General features: G+C 46.3%; 1 protein-coding gene across 5 annotated transcripts in view; it reads right to left on the reverse strand.

Annotated features, from left to right (window-relative positions):
* Positions 1-16,910, reverse strand: part of sugct (succinyl-CoA:glutarate-CoA transferase) — a 720,871-nt gene that overhangs the window by 255,312 nt on the left and 448,649 nt on the right. The window contains exon 12 of one of the 5 annotated variants that reach the window (XM_070890225.1): positions 5,443-5,577. The exons of the other annotated variants lie outside the window; for them this stretch is intronic. Within the exon in view, the coding sequence (XP_070746326.1) occupies positions 5,542-5,577 (36 nt within the window). The 3' untranslated portion in view covers positions 5,443-5,541. Of the gene's footprint in view, positions 1-5,442; positions 5,578-16,910 lie in introns of those variants that run through there. 5 annotated transcript variants of the gene reach the window in all.

The raw sequence follows: 16,910 nt of genomic DNA on the forward strand, positions 1-16,910 counted from the left end.
AACATATAAAAATTAAATTTAAAAACACATTTTTACATTAAAAACCCTGTCCATTAAGGTAAGTTTATTTTAAACCATATTAAAACACATTGAAAAACATTTCAAAACATTTTTTTTTCTAAAACATGTAATTAACTTTAATTTCAATTAATTTTAAATATGTGAGGTGTTTTATTTATTTATTATGTTGTGTTTCTTGCTCTAGGGATTTATTCTCAGATAATAACGGGAACTGATAAAAATGGAGTTCCTATTATTATCAATGAGAATACTGCAGTGTGATTGGTGGTCCAGGCCCAGGTGATTCCAACTCTTTCATACATACGGAGAAATCACCTCCCCGTACGCTACGCATCAAATGGAGGCCTCCGACCACAATCGAAGGCGCCTCCAGGATCAACAGGTATTTTCGCAAAATTTTTTGGGTTAGAGCAAGAGCAGATGGCACAGACATCCCAGGGACAGGAGTGGAGAGTCCTCGTCGGAGGGCGCAGGACACTCCAAGCTCTGCTCAGCTGGATGAAGATGCTGAACCTCATCAACAAAGCCGTCGACAAAGAGGATGATTCTGGAGGAGCAACATGGCTATGATGTACTCGGCCATGGAAATGGTGGCCACCTGCATGGAGCATCAAATGCGGCATTCAAATGAGTGCATGCTTGCTCTCACCAACAACTTGCACACTCTGAATGCCACCTTAACCAGGATGGATAGAAACCTAGACTTGGCCGTTCATTGCCCCACTGATGTGCAGCAAAGTGGTGTCCAGCTCCTTGCTAGCAGGGAGATGCAGGAGGGCGATGAGAGGGATGATGGTGAAAGGGGACGTGGAAGTGGGACTCTGCTCCTGCTGCCTGGCAAGTGTCACTTGTCACTTGTAATAAATGGTAAGACATGATTTAAGTGTGAGCAATGGGTGTATGTGACAGGAATGGTTTGGTCATTTTAGGACTGCTTTGTGGTTTGGCGGAGGGACAAGTTGGGTGCAACCTAACTAAATTGTGCCATTATGAGGCCATCCCAGGCAGCAATAGGTGTCGCTGCTGGAGCTTTGTCCACATCCTCCTCCTCCTCCTCCTCCTATGAAGAGGCTCTGAGCTCTGCTCCTCCAGCACCTCCAATCCTCGCTGCTCCACTCTGTTGTGCAGAGCGCAGCATACCACGATCATTCTGGAGACCCAGGCTGGTGCATAATGAAGGGCTCTTCCAGATTTGTCCAGGCATCTGAAGCACATCTTCAACATCCTGATTGGTTGCTCTATTACACATCTCGGCATCATTTAGCTTTGATTGTAGCACTTTTCGGCATCATTACTTGGCCTCTTCAAGGGTGTCATCAGCCACGTCTTCAGTGGATACCCCTTGTCTTCAAGCAGCCAGCCGGTAAGTCTGGTCGGAGGAGCGAAGAGCTGAGGGAGGCTGGATTGGCACAGGACGAATGAATCATGACAGCTCCCTGGGAGTCTGGCGCACACATGCATGATAATCTTTTTGTGGTTGCAGATGAGCTGCACATTGATGGAGTGGATGCCCTTATGGTCCACAAACACTCCTGGGTGATCTGGGTGTGCCTTGGTACCACATGTTTGCAGGCAATGACGCCCTGCACTTGTGGGAAGCCAGCCAGAGCCGCAAAAGCCGATGCCCGCTCTGTCTGACTGACTTCATCGGTGGCAAAGGTGACATAATTGCCTGCCAAAGCAAACACAGCATCGGTCATCTGTGTGATGCATTTGTGGGCGGTCGACTGTGAGATCCTGTAAATATCTCTTGAAGGTCCCTGGAAGGAACGTGATTCAAAGAGTTTGAGGATGATGGTCACTTTGACAACCACTGGTAAGGCATGACCACCAGGTCCAATTGGCAGCAGGTCTTCTTTTAACAGGCTGAAAATGTCTGCCACAATCTGACGTGATAGCCTGAGTCTCCTGAGGCGTTGGCATTCAATCATGTCTAGGAAGCTGATCCTCTGCCTATATACCTATGTTGGAGGTATCGCTTCCTGTGAGATCCACCCCTTTGCTCATCCCCTCTCTCCTGTGGAGCAGCAGGTCTCTGAGGAGAAGGCTGGTGCTTGTGCTGTTTCTGCTAATGTTGTTGCTGCTGGTGCTCATCTTGCTCCTCATATGAGAACCAAGGTAAATCAGCATAAGTGCCATCCAAGCTGATCTGATATGTGACATGTTGTGTACGGAGAAAGAGTCAGACTGAACACTGTGAGCTCAAAGTAAAGTGTGACCGTAGTCTTTTATTGCAGGTCTCCAGAATGCCTCTCCAACCTGTGAAGTCTCCTTAAATACCTGTGCTCCCAAGGGATTATGGGATCCCTTGGTACTCCAGGGGATGAGCCCTCTGGTGGCTGTACAGAGTAAATACAAGTATACATATATAACATGACAGATGTAAAGTGGAGATCAGATGCACAATCCCCCAATGTAGTGAGAGTTGACTCCAATGTGGTGAATGACCTCCATTGTACTGAGAGTGACCTCTAGTATACTGAAAGTGACCTTGAATGTACTGAGAGTAACCTACAATGTACTGAGAGTGACCTCTAGTATACTGAGAATGACCTCCAATGTACTGAGAGTGACCTTGAATGTACTGAGAGTGACCTCGAATGTACTGAGAGTGACCTCTAGTCTAGTATAGTGACCTCTCATATACTGAGAGTGACCTTGAATGTACTGAGAGTGATCTACAATGTAGTGAGTGACTTCTAGTATGCTGAGAATGACCTTGAATGTACTGAGAATGACCCCGAATGTACTGAGAGTGACCTCTCGTCTAGTATAAGTGACCTCTAGTGTACTGAGAGTGACCTCTAGTGTACTGAGAGTGACCTCTAGTGTACTGAGATTGACCTCCAAAATTGTGGAAATCACCTGCAAATTCCTGAAAGCAAACTCTCAGAACAAGTGGTGTGAGCAAAAGCCTTTTTCTTAGGCAAGGAAGCAGGTTTGAGGTCTCGGTACTTGTGGGACTTTTTGCCTGTCATTTGTTCTACTCCCTCAATTGCCGCTCTGCTCTCACCTTGCTTTCACTGGCGATGTTCGGCAAGCCCAGGAATCCCGTGGACACCCAGTAAAAGTTCAAACCACAGGTAAAAAAGGCTCTTAATAGCCTCTTCTGTAGCTGTTAATTGCTTTAAATAGTAACTTGCCTCTCCCGAGGGGGTTTCTTGCTAGCAGCCGAACAAATGCGGAAGTCGACTGAAGCCGGCTTCCAGACCCACTTCAATATCAGTGCTTTTAACTTCCCACCCACTCCCAAATCCACTCACTCTTTGATATTAAAATTCAAGCCAGTGTAATCTGGATATCCAAACAAAAGAGCAGCTTTTGGTTTTAGCAATGATTCTTCTCCCTCTCACTCCAAAACAGAAGAGTATTTTGCAGTCCCAATTACATAAAGCATCAACAAACCCCAAGCTATGGATATACTAAATATCCTTTTTTTCAAATCTCTTAGTTAGACAGATAAATATTATTCACTTAAGTTCCTGGGCGAGCCAATTTTAAGGCTTGGATATATACTAAAGAGAAAATCGAATATTTCTTTACATGCGGATGCATCTCTGTCAAAAAGGGATACCATACTGTCAAACAAACATGATGATGATCTATTACCGCTACTATAAAACTCTTTGTTAAACTCCAATTACTTGTCACATTAAACTGCTCCCAAGGTATTTTAAACTGACAAACATTAATATGTAAAGTTAGTGGGATAGAAATTGCCCTTCATCCTGATTGGGGGCTTGCCCCCGATGCGGAATTGGGCCGTACGCCCCTCAAAGGAAGCGGACCGCCGGAGACAGCTTTGAGGGGCATTCCCGGGACAGAAGCATGGTGCTGAGTCCAGCGCCACGCGGATTGGGCCAGTGAAACACGGATGCTCCGCATAGCGCTAACATACTACAACGCCCTCCCCCATCCATTAAAGGTGAGGGCCGTTGCGCACTCTGCAGGCCCTTTGGCGGCTGCCACTGAGCCACCAGGATTGACCGGGCCAGCTGCCCGAACCCAAAACGGAGAGCCAAGCTGCACGATGGCGGCCCAGTCGACACGAGGACCACCATTGTCGGGCCAATCAAAGAGTTCGGCGACAAATAATGATAGCGGCCCTGGGCGCTAAAGGACTCCCCTTTAAGGGGTGCCCCAGCGGCGGATGTCCGCCAGCTTCGTGACCAGCGAAGCTGGCATTGACCTCTGCCAGCGCCAGGCTCACGGCCCGTGGGCATTAAGGGATCGGCACAGGGCAGTGAGGGGTCGGTGCGCACGGCGGTATTGTCATCACTGGTTCCACGCCAGCCCTGAGCGCTAATCACGGGGTGCGGCGCTGCCGGGACAGGGCCCCCACAAACCACCGGGGCAATTTCCCGGGAGGTGCCCACCGGAGCCCCTAATGGGGCTATAAAAAGGGACAATTTCGTCCCCAGTGTATGCACTGCATGTTTACTGCATTTTTAGCACCAGAAAGTGAATACTCTTTGTAGATTTCTCTGCATGTTTGCCACGTAGTTATATCGGAACAAAATAAACTGGAGTAGGAGATTCAGCCCCTCGAGCCTGTTCTGCCATTCAATCAGATCATGGCCGATCTGTACCTCAACCACATTTACCCACCTTTGAGCCATATCCCTCAATACACTTACCAAACAAAAATCTGTCGATCTCAGTCTTGAAAATTTCAATTGATCCAGCATCTGCAGCCTTTTGGCGGCGGGTGGGGGGGAGAAAGAGTTCCAGATTTCCACTACCCTTCGCAAAAGTGCTTCCTGATTTCACTCCTGTGTGGCTTCGCTCTAATTTTGAGACTGCATCGCCTTGTTCTAGATGCTCCCACGAGAGGAAATAGATTTTCTGTATTTACCTTATCAAATCCTTTAATCACGTTAAACATCTAGATCAGATCACCCTCAATCTTCTATACTCAGGGGAATACGAGCCATCATGCAACCTGTCCTCATAATTTAACCCTCGAAGCCCTGGTATAATTATGGTGAATCAGTGCTATGCTTCTTCTGAGGCCAATATCTCCTTCCTGAGATGCGCTGCCCAGAACTGAAAGCAATACTCCAGATAACTTCCTCCCTTTTGTATTCCAGCCTCCTCGAGATAAAGGCCAACGTTCCATTAGCTTTTTTGATTACTCTTTGTGCCTGTCCACTAGCTTTTAGTGATCTGAGTGCATGGACACCCAAATCCATTTTATCCTCCAGTTCCTAGTTTCTCATCATTAAGAAAATACCCTAATTTGTTTTTCTTGGATCTAACGTGGATGAGCTCACACTTCGCCACACTGAATTCCATTTGCCACATTTTTGCCCACTCACTTAATCACTCTATGTCCCTTTGTAACTTCTTTCTCCCATCTGTATAACTTACTGTGTCTCCTAACGTAGTGTCATCTGGTCACTTGTATATACAAGTAGTTGTGCCCTGATCCTGTTCCGCTTTCCGGGGTTGCGCCATTAGCATTAATTGGGTGAGTGCCCATGCCATTACTGATGCACTGCATTGCCCACCTCAGGAAACTCAGCGTGGTGCCAGCCACAGAATAACGGTGCTAGCCTGAAGGAATTTAAAGAAAAAAAAGTGTTTTTGTTTGAGAGGCCAGTTTGCAGTCGACAATCAATCTCAATGATTTAAGTGGCTCGACTGCCCTATTAATGGTGGGCGCCAGAGATGCACAGGTGCTCCTTGTGCCCCGTGTTGCTAAGGGTGAAAATATAAGAACGGGATTGATATTTTAATGGATAAAAAAAGAGCAGGTTAGCATAATTCGTACCCAATCTTTTCCCCACCTGAAATGAATCCAGCATTATTATGCCAAAAGGGCTGAGGAATTCAGCCCTCTCTTTGGGCCCAAATTTGGCCCTCTGGTTTTGTCGGCGCACCTCCGAACCCCCTGCCGACATTTTACCTCAGAAGCAGCACCCCAAAATATCTGTCCGATCATGGCAGATTCTTGGGCCATCTGTGGAGCTGGCATGGAGCAGAAGAAAGAGAGGGTGGTGGAGCTAGGTCCCAGCGCTGAAAACAGTGCCGGGACCTCTGCACATGCGCGCTAGAGTCTACGCGCATGTGCAGTAGCTCCTGGTAGGCCGTTTCGGCAAAGGAGTGCTGCAGGCTGTGTGGGAGGGGCCAAAGCATGCCGTGCCTGGCCCTGGCTGAATGGGTTCCCTCATCGGTGGCCTGCTGCGTTCCCTAAGGTAGGAGTTCTAGTTTTTATTTGTTATTTACTGATTGATTTTGGTGCTTTAGGTGCAGAGTTCCTTCTATTTTATTTGTTAATTAATTGCTTATTACTTTTTGTGCTTTGTTTGGTGCTTGGTGGTGCTTTAAATGTAGTTACTTGCACCGATTCCTTAACTGTAAGTAAGGTCTTTCTGTGCGGACAAAAGTGGACACATATGCTGCCCTAAGTTAGTTTAGTACAACTTTTTACTGGCCAAATTGGCATAAATGGTGTAAGTGGCTGGGAACGCTCCCTTTTGAAAAAAAAATTGACCTATTACACTGGCGCAAATTAAATGGCCATATTTGCAACTAAAAAGATACACCAGAAAAATCAAGTTACACCAAAAAAAAATGGTGCAACTCATGGCGAAATTTGGGCTCTTTAAATGTAATCTGAAAGTTAAATAAAACTGGATGCAGTCTTTGTTCTCAGTGATTAATATATTGTTTTTAAAGTTAGCTCTCACAGTTAATTCTCTTCAACAAAGTAATTTTACCCAGAGAGTGGTTAGAATGTGAAATTCCCTACCACAAGGAGTAGTCGAGCTGAATAGCATAGATGCATTTAAAGGGAAGCTAGGTAAACACATGAGGGAGAAATGAATAGAAGATATTGCTGATAGGGTTAGATGAAGAAGGATGGAGAGGCTTTTATGGAGCATACACATTGACATGGGCCAGGAGGGCCAAATGGCCTGGATCTGTATATGTAAAAAAAATCTATGTAATATTTCTTCATCCAAGTCATATCGTGAAAAGCTGAGGCCTCAGCTTACTTGGGGAAGTTTGCAATTCTGGAGAAACCTAGAGCCCTCTCACTCTGTGCCCCCCTGGTCATAGGGAAGCTGATCAAATCCCACCTGTGTGCGCAAAGGGCTTCACTGACCTGTCTAATGCAGCGATGTGTGGCATGCTGAGAAAGTCCGCAAATATCGGCAGCTGTGGTCTGAAAAGAACCCGAGGCATAGAACGACAATACCGCGGTGACTGTGACCTCGACGGACAGTGCAGTACTGATGGTGCTGGCAGGTTGCAGGTCTGCCCTTATCAGCTGGCATACCTCAGTGATAACCTCTTTGTGGAAGCGCAGTCTCCGAAGGCAGGTGGTGTCGGGCAAGTCGAGGTAAGACTGCTTCTCCTTGTACTTGCGGGGGGTGTAACGTCTGGTCCTCCTCATCTGTCTTTCACGTCTTACATTGGGCACATAATGCAGTGCAGCATTCCTTCGGCGATGTCGAATCTGCTGCATGTATTTGATCACCAAGCGAGGGTGAAAAAGGACAGGCCCCATTGCAGTGGCTCTCTGTTTTCCACCAATTGCACAGAAACAAGGAATGTCCAGACGAGCACACCTCTTCAATTCCAATCGGTCACAGTGTGGTTAAGATGTTTTTAGAGATGTTCACATCAACTCCGCCGAGGTTGAAGCACAGCAGCCTTTTAAAGGATGCGACATGTGATCTGCAACATGACGTCCATAACGCTGTGATTCATCCCGGTTAGTTCCACTTTTTGTGGGCAGTTTTTTGAACGATCGATATTGTGGCCGAAATGTGTGCGAGGTGGTGAAATTGACGATGGCCGATTTCCATGGCTACTAGTTTAGGTAAATATGCTCTTTACGACAAAAAGCTGGCCGTTAATATTGAATCTCGGCGTTAATTCCGTGCAGAAAGTAACCCTGGGCGATATCATGGATGTTGAATTTGCCCATTCTGCTGATTCCACCCCAAAAAAGTGGGCGGGCAGTAATATTTTTTCTCAGCGTTAAGCACATGGGGAAAGTAACGCTCAGCGCTAAGTTTCTGAAAAATGCCCGTCAGTTTCCATTTTGTGCCAAAATGGGCGATATATGGGCGTTATACATCATTTCAGCAGTTAAATGGCCGTTAAGCATGCAAAAAAAGTGGAAGTTCTAGCTCATTGCCCCCTAGGTTTAGTTCCCCTATGAGTGGAAATATCCTCTCTGCATCCATCTTGTCGACTCCCCTCTTTTAAGTTTCGAAAAGATCGCCTCTCATTCTTCTGAACTCCAACGTGTACAGGCCCAACCTACTCAACCCATCCTGATAAGTCAACCCCCTCATCTCCGGAATCAGCCTAGTGAACCTTCTTTGAACAGCCTCCAATGCAAGTATATCCTTCCTTAAATACGGAGACCAAAACTGCACACAGTACTCAAGATGTGGCCTCACCGATACCCTGTACAGTTGTAGCAGGACTTCTCTGCTTTTATACTCTATCCCCCTTGCAATAAAGGCCAACATTCCATTGGCCTTCCTGATTACTTGCTGTACCTGCATACTAACTTTTTGTATTTCATGCACAAGGACCCCCCGGTCTCTCTGTACTGCAGCACTTCGCAATTTTTCTCCATTTCAATTATAATTTGCTTTTCTATTATTTCTGCCAAAGTGGATAACCTCACATTTTCCCACATTATACTCCATCTGCCAAATTTTTGCCCACTCACTTAGCCTGTCTATATCTCTTTGCAGATGTTTTGTGTCCTCCACACAATTTGCTTTTCCTCCCATCTTTGTATCATCAGCAAACTTGGCTACATTACACTCAGTCCCTTCATCCAAGTCATTAATATAGATTGTAAATAGTTGAGGACCCATCACCGATTCCTGCGGCACTCTTTGCCAACCGGAAAATGACTCATTTATCCCGGCTCTCTGTTTTCTGTTAGTTAGCCAATCCTCTATCCATGCTAATATATTAACCTCAACCCCGCGAGCTTTTATCTTGTGCAGTAACCTCTTATGTGCCACCTTATCGAATGCCTTCTGGAAATCTAAATACACCACATCCACTGGTTCCCCCTTATCCACTCTGCTCGTTACCTCCTCAAAGAACTCCAGAAAATTTGTCAAACATGATTTCCCTTTCATAAAACCATGCTGACTCTGCTTGATTGAGTCATGCTTTTCCAAATGTCCCGCTACTGCTTTCTTAATAATGGACTCCAGCATTTTCCCAACGACAGATATTAGGCTTATTGGCCTATAGTTCCCTGCTTTTTGTTTTCCAATCCGCTGGGACCTCCCCAGAATCCAGGGAATTTTGGTAGATTACAACCAGTGCATCCACTATCTCTGCAGCCACTGCTTTTAAGACCCTTGGATATAAGCCATCAGGTCCAAGGGACTTGTCCGCCTTTAGGCCCATTATTTTACCGAGTACTACTTCATTAGTGATAGTGACTGTCGTGTGCTCTACTTCCTGTTAGGGTGGGTTCGGGGGCGCTACTCGGACGCGTTCATCAGCGCTACATGGCTGATCCGTGTAGCGATGACGTGTTTCCACGCCCCTCCCCTTTCGTTAAAGGGGAGGGCCGCTGTGCACTCTGACAGGCCTCTGATTGCCTCCACTGGGCCACCAGGGTGGCATGGTGCCAGGGCAGCAGCCCGGCACCCAAACAGAGTGCTGGGGTGCATGATGGTGGCCCAAACCACGCGAACAAAACACAGAAAGGGTCGACCGGTGAATCAGCCGGAAAAAAAAAATGGCAGTGCACGGTGCTCCCGTCCTCTCCTTCAACTTCGACAGTCGGCCCAGTTCGCAACCCAAGAGGCTGGCACTGACACCGGTCGCGGCAGCCTCACGGGGCACTGGCCAATTTCCGCCGTGTGGCGGAAAGTGGTCGCCATGCATGGTGATGATGTGATCGCCGGCTGTACAACGGCCCGGGACGTGACCGTGTCAGCACCTCTGCTAACTCCCACACAATTTCACAGGAGCTGGTAGCGCCCCCCCCCCCACTCTGGGCGGAAACAGTTTTGCGCCTCATTAGCGCCCCCTGGAGGTGAAAAACATGGCAATTTCAGCCCCTTAACCTTTAGTAATTCAGTAAATGTAATATTTGGAGACACTAATTAGCAGATTTTTGGGAGGTGAATTTAGAAATAAAGTTTAAATTACCCTTTTTGTTAACTTACTCCTCTTAACTTTTCCAAGTTAGCTAGGAGATCACTTTTTTTATTGTTCCATTAAAAAAATGACACGATATTTTTATTGAAAACATTTTTTCTTGTGTGTAAATACACCTGATTTTATCAAGAGGGCCACAAGCACAATGAGGTTTTGAGGTATGTGTGTTGAATGCAAAATAGAATGACAATTGGCAAACCTCTTTCACAGTGAAACTATGCATAACAAAGCCGAAGGACAATTTTCTACAATAATAAATTAATCTAATCTTTGCCCATTTGCTATAACAAAGATAACTACTGTTGAGTAGCCGAAATTCAGAATTTGCTATTTATCTAAAAATACAGCATTCCAGGTACAGCCTGTGGGAACTGACATTACAAAGTTTCATGTATTTATTCTTGATCCTTGAAAGCAATCTAACTATCAGTCATCTGACTGACATAGCATTGCCATCTTATCAAATTCTTTTGAAAAACACTATTATCTAAATAATTGTTGGCACCACCGAGGAGACAGTTGTTTTAAAGATGATAGCATGATTGGGTTGCATTCATAGACAAATTATATCAGCAATGACATGATACACATGCAGTATTGCATCGATTATACAAATAAGGGTAGATTCTTTCCAAGGACATTTTAAAAATTGTTGTTATGCTACGAGTCCATTACTATTTCAGACTAAGGACATTTATTTCTGGATATTCCTCTCTTCCCCCTCCATTTAAAAGGGCAGTGGCACAAAATGCCCCAATTTTAGGAGCTAAGGGGATGAAACATAGAAAGTAGGTGAAGGATAGGCCATTCAGCTCTTCGAGCCTGCACCACCATTCAATATGATCATGGCTGAATTTCGCTTGATAACCCTGCTCGTTAGCACTGGTGCTAGGCGGCTAACGGGTGGCAAAGGCCTACCTTTGACGGTAAGCGGCATCGATGCCTCGTCCTAAATTCAGTCGGCTCTTTGGCAGAGGCGCCAAGAGGCAAAACTGCGTCGGCAACGCCACCTGCTTGGTGATGTCATCCAGTGTACAATACCTCTTTGATGCCCCTGTCGCGACATTTGCTTTGTACGGTTGCCGTAACAAGAGGCGGCGGTATAACCAGGAAAAAGTGGGCATAAAAGAGCGGATCTCGGGCAGAATCGCCTAGAAAGGGCGGCAAATTTTTCTCTTTATTCATTTCTGAGTGTTTTCATTCATTTTAAGAGTGGGGAAGTGTGTGTGTGTGTGGAACGGAGATGTTTTAGTTTGTTTTTTCTAGCATGATGGCAGCCTCCCGTTGGGAAATTCAGTCGGCCTCCTGAGCTGATGTCCGAGGATGAGTGTGCAACACCACTTTTTAGCGCTGCTCTCTCATCTTTGGGTGTAAAAACTGAATTTAGGACTTTGAGGGGCTGCGCCTAACGTCCAGCACTAAAATCAGCACTCAGGCGATGACACTGTCTCAAGAACAGCCATAACAAATTTCGACCCCTATCTTTTAAAAGACTAGTTTTCTAACTGTTCTTTTAACTTCGATTCTGGGATCCGGGGTCTGTGAGCTGGCTCCAGGTGTCTCCACTGGTCCACAGAAATCCGGTTTCTGTAGACCAGTGGCAGGCTACTTAACTCACTTAAGGCAGACCGGGCACCGATGCCTACCAGGCACCTCGTACATAGGTTACACATACATCATGTAGCCTGAGAGCCTGTGCAGCTGTCGAGCGTGAGCCTCGTTATGGGCCCAAATGCTACTTAAGATAAGGGGATGGACCCATAATGTTTGTCGAGCTGGACTTGTGAACGCTGCTGTAGATAGATCTGGAACCCACATTGTGAACAGCTGTCAAGCTAACTGCTGCCTTGAAAATCTATGCCACTGAGTACTTCTAAGCAACAGCTTAAGATATCTGCCCAGTATCCCAACCTAAAGTGCACAGTTGCGACATGCAGATCACACATCCTTAGTTGCTTAGGAAGTCAATTCTTCTATTTGTCATGAAGAATCTGCAGCAGCACAATTTCACTCTGCAAATGGACTGTTACAGAAAGCAGGTTAAGATAAAGCAGCAGCAACCAGAGACAGGTGATGACCCTGATCAAGAGCCAGAACTGTACAACTAACTGGCCACACAACAACATTTTTAAGGCAAGTTTTAATAGACAAAACATTTACTTAAGTGCCTGAAACATCGATTGCACAAAATCATCTGCTCATGTGCATTATACACTGGCCAAATAAATTGCTGATATTGCCCACCTCATGCATATAATAGTATTTATCCCCAACTATTTATTCTGGCCCCCGTCAAATGAAGTCTCATACACATTAGAGCTCCAGTTATTCCAAATTGTATTTCCCTTTGGTGTGCTCAACGTGTTTCAACTCAGTTCTCCATTTTATACAGGAGGGAATTTGAACCCCAAAAATGGGTGGGTTGGAGTCAGGTGGGAAGTTAAAGTGAAATCTGAATCCTGATCAGAACCCGCCCACTTCTGGTTTTAATGGAGGCGGGGACAACCTCAGGAGGAGGAGGAAGATGAGCAATAGGAACAGGAGGAAGGGAGGAGGCAGGCAGCAAATTCCCCTTCTGGATGGGCTGTCGGTGAGCACCTCATCAGACTCCGATTCCAATGAATGAAACCCCAAATCCCCGTTGCTCAACACACCCCCATCATCACATCCCTCTGTCACAGGATATTACAGCAGCCTATTGGGCACAAAGCTGAAATGAGAGCCACCACAAAAGATTCCAAACAAAATTAGTAAATTTATTAACAATCAATTTACACATACGATATGAATTAATCATCCTTGTGCAATCCTTTAGTGCCTGTGGTTCGAGTGCACTTTCCTGATCTAGAGCTCGTACGTCGTGCTCCCTGAGTGGCTGGAGCATGGCTGGTGGAAGGCCTCTGAGTTTCTATGCGGGAGACCTCAGCTGGCGTCACAGGATGACCTCGATAGCTCTGGGCCTAAAAGACCCAGCAGCAGACTGCACCACCTCGGTATAGGCAGCAGTAGTCTGGGCTGGCTGGCTGATAGGCAGCAGCAGTGGCAATGGCGAACTAGCAATGGTGTGAACAGGAATGCTGTCGTCCTGAGAGAGGACATCAGGGTCCTGCTCCACTGACCCACTGACACTCACCTGAAGTGGTAGCTCAGCATTCCTAGCAATCTGTTGGAGCACAGATTGCTGGGCTGCTGCGACACCCTGCAAGCCCCGGTCGACACTGGTAAACACAGCCATGATGGCAGCAGTCTGAGCTTGGGTGGCAGCAAGCAAAGACTGCATAAAAGCGGTCTGAGCTTGGATATCAAGCTGAGACTTCACGAGAGCAGCAGCACTAAGACGTTAGGTTACTTCTGCCTGTGCTGCAATGGCAGCCGCAACATCATCCATCACACGCAGCCTCATGTCTGGGTTTTCCATCATTTCCAGCCAGGAAATCCTGGGCTCCAAGCTCTGTGCAAATTCCCATGCAATGTTGAAAGTGGACTCTTCCATGCTCCTTGACAGTGCCAAGAGGCTCTCTGGTAGGCTTGCCATTGCACCTCCCTCCCTGCGGTCTAGTACTACAGGCCTACTCGCCCGCAGCCAGCCAGCCTCTTAATCTGGCTGGCTGCAGGTGGGAAACAAGAGGTTTCCAAAGCAAATCAGGCCCTGCCGAATTTCTGTGGGAAACCCATTCCTCTGGGTTTCCCAACCGCTTCCAAGTCCCCCACTGCTTCCAACCTACCAAAGTATTAAAATTCAGGCCAATTAATCCAGACAACATAGACTGCTGTATATTGGAGCCCAGTGTTTGTAAGACCACAGTCAGAATTTTTAATGATGGAACCTATCCCTAAGCTTAGCACTCAGCCAAGGTGGGGCTCCACAGTAGAGGGCATAGTGTGGCAATGGTCTCCATGGTGATCTGCAATTCAGATGGTCAGGAAGCATGACACAGATGTGGATTGTGGATGTTTCCACTGATGACCCCAAGTGCTAAGTCTGCTTGGCTCACTCTCAAATGGCTTCATGAATGCTGAGCTACCAAACTGCATTTATAGGCAGCCCTGTGAGGTCTGAATCTGTGGAGTCAGCCGAGGAAGGTGGCCTCTGGACAGCAAGTTGTGGCTCCTCTAAATCTACCTCTGCTTATTTCTTATCATATGTGCTCTGTGCTTCACCAAGTGCTCACTAATTGATCTCCCTGCAGTCAATATATTCTTGACTGTTCTTGCTTAAGAATTCATAGCAATACATTGCTATAAAAAACTTGTTGCTTTATTAACAAAGGTTTAACAATCAAACTATACTTTACCAGTTCATCCACTAGGCTCACAACTGCATACCTCATCGTGGATGACCAAGACCCAACTGACTGGGGTTTTATTGAGTCTTGTGAACATCACATGACTGGCTAGGCCACTCACAATGCAACCGCTCTACAAAACTGTGAGTATACTCCCCTTTTTTTTTAGAAGCAAGGTATTAATACAATATTTCAAAAGATTACTTTTTATTATTCCAATTTTACAAATTCAACTGCTGAGCCTGAGAATCTTGTTGTCAGCTTTTAGCTTCCTCCCGCTCCAACCTCCATTTCTTTGCAATTGGCTGGCTATGCCCGTTTTCTATATTCTTATTTGACTCAGGAGACTGTTTTGGGAATTTCTGTTTTCAGGGTGTGTAGCCCAAGATTCCTGACCTCTATCTTCCTGTGTCCTTTTGAGTTTCCTTGAAACACTTACATCTGTCCTAGTGTTAGCTTTCTTCCCAAGATCTTGATATTCCCAGTTATCAATATCCTGTCTAGTTGGTTTGCGTTTTCTCATTGATATTCTCACCTGAACTCCAACTCCACCTCCCCCCTCAGAAGATACAGAGGGGGCCAAAATTGCCCCTCCCGAAAAGGCCACTGGCCGCCTGAAAGCAGCGGCCACAGGGCTGCGCGGAATGGCCGTCGACTCTCTGCGGAGGGGCCGTCATTTTGTAAATTTCACTTTGTGAGTTTTGAAGCCCGGGACCACTCCACCCAATGTCCCACCGTGGCGTGCACGCGCCGCCTCCTTACCGACTGGCGGAGACCCCCTCGCGAAATTTCCCCTCGGGAAATGGCCTCCTTCCTGATATTGCTTCACGGAAGCGGCCCTGCTGCTGGTCAGTGCCCACAACAGCTTTTTGTGTTGCTACACTCTCTGTAGCATGGTGGCGCAGCCGTCCTTAAAGGGAAGGGTGCACTGCCGCGACCGCCTTGTTTTTTTTTGTCGGCCAACTGCCAGGTTGACCCAATAATTATGCCCCCGGGTTCGGCCGGGCCGCCAACAAGCACCAGCCAAAACCCTCCCTGGTGGCTCAATGGTCCTAACTTAAAAGTATGCAAAGCTCGCAGTGGCCCTCCCCTTTAACTGAAGGGGAGAGAAGTTGTGACGCATCGTTGAAGTACTTGGATCTGTCAACTCACTCTGATCATCGTCCAAGTCAGACCCATAATCATCTACTCATAGTAACGAAGATGCATCATTCGCTAGAAACATTTGATCCACATGAATCTTCCTGATATATTCACCAATTTTGACTAAGTACTGCTTGGTGCCACATACCCGAATAATTGTATCAATGTCCCATTTGCGTGGACTTGCCGTTTTCGACGGATGGAGAACTCTGACCTGATCACCCTTCTGAATGCAATGCTCTTTAATACCGGAATGATAATGAAGTTTCTGCACCGATTGTGCCTTCTCTACCTTATCAGACAAGTACGGTTGCAATACACTGAGACGTATTGTCAATCTACGTTTCATCAATAATTCAGCAGGTGTGTACCCTGTTGTAGAATGAGGCGTAGTTCTGTTTTGGTAAAGAACATTCGCTAACCTATGTTCCATGCTCACCAATGATCCAGTCTATAGAAAGCCTCCTTGACAATCTTAACCGACCTTTCAGCTGCACCATTTGAAGCAGGATGATATGGTGCTACCAACGTGTGTTTGGTACTGTTGTGTCTGCCAAAATTAGCAAATTGTGTGGACCGAAATTGCAGCCCATTATCTGACACCATTTCTTCCGGCAGGCCATGCCATTCAAAAATATCCCGTAATTCATCCAATGCACGCTCTGTAGTCATCGATGATCCACATGCCGTACTTCCAGCCATTTTGAATGGCTATCGATTAAAATCAGCAAAGTATCACTGCCCCTCTCGCAAAAATCAATATATATTCTTTGGAATGGTTTCATTGACCAAGTCCATGTTTGCAGCGGCGTTTTAGCTGTCATGGTCCTGCAGTCTTGCCAGATAGTACACTTCCTTACTAATACTTGCAAGTCTTTATCCAACCCAGACCAATAAACAAAGCTTCAGGCCACCGCTTTCATGCCCACGATGCCTGTATGCTCACCGAGAAGTTACGTCAAGACTTTGGCCCGTAGTGTACTGAGAATGACTACTCTCAGGCCCCATTTTAGACATCCCTGCTCACATGATAACTCGTGCCATCGATGATAAAGGGCTTTATGCCCTCGTCTAAATACGTCTGATCTTCAGACCACCCTCGCCGGGTATGCTCATAGGCCCGCTGTAATGTGGCATCTTTGTGTGTGTGCTCTGTTTGCACTTACCTTCTCATAAAAAGAAATTCCACCAAAATTTCTTCAGGTAGAAACTCCCATTCTTGTCACCATATTGTAGTGTATTTGCTTCATGGTTCTTTTTAAGAATTCATAGCAACACATTGCTATAAAAAACTAGTTG

Source organism: Pristiophorus japonicus, chromosome 1, assembly GCF_044704955.1.
Source record: "Pristiophorus japonicus isolate sPriJap1 chromosome 1, sPriJap1.hap1, whole genome shotgun sequence".
Taxonomy (NCBI): Eukaryota; Metazoa; Chordata; class Chondrichthyes; family Pristiophoridae; genus Pristiophorus; species Pristiophorus japonicus.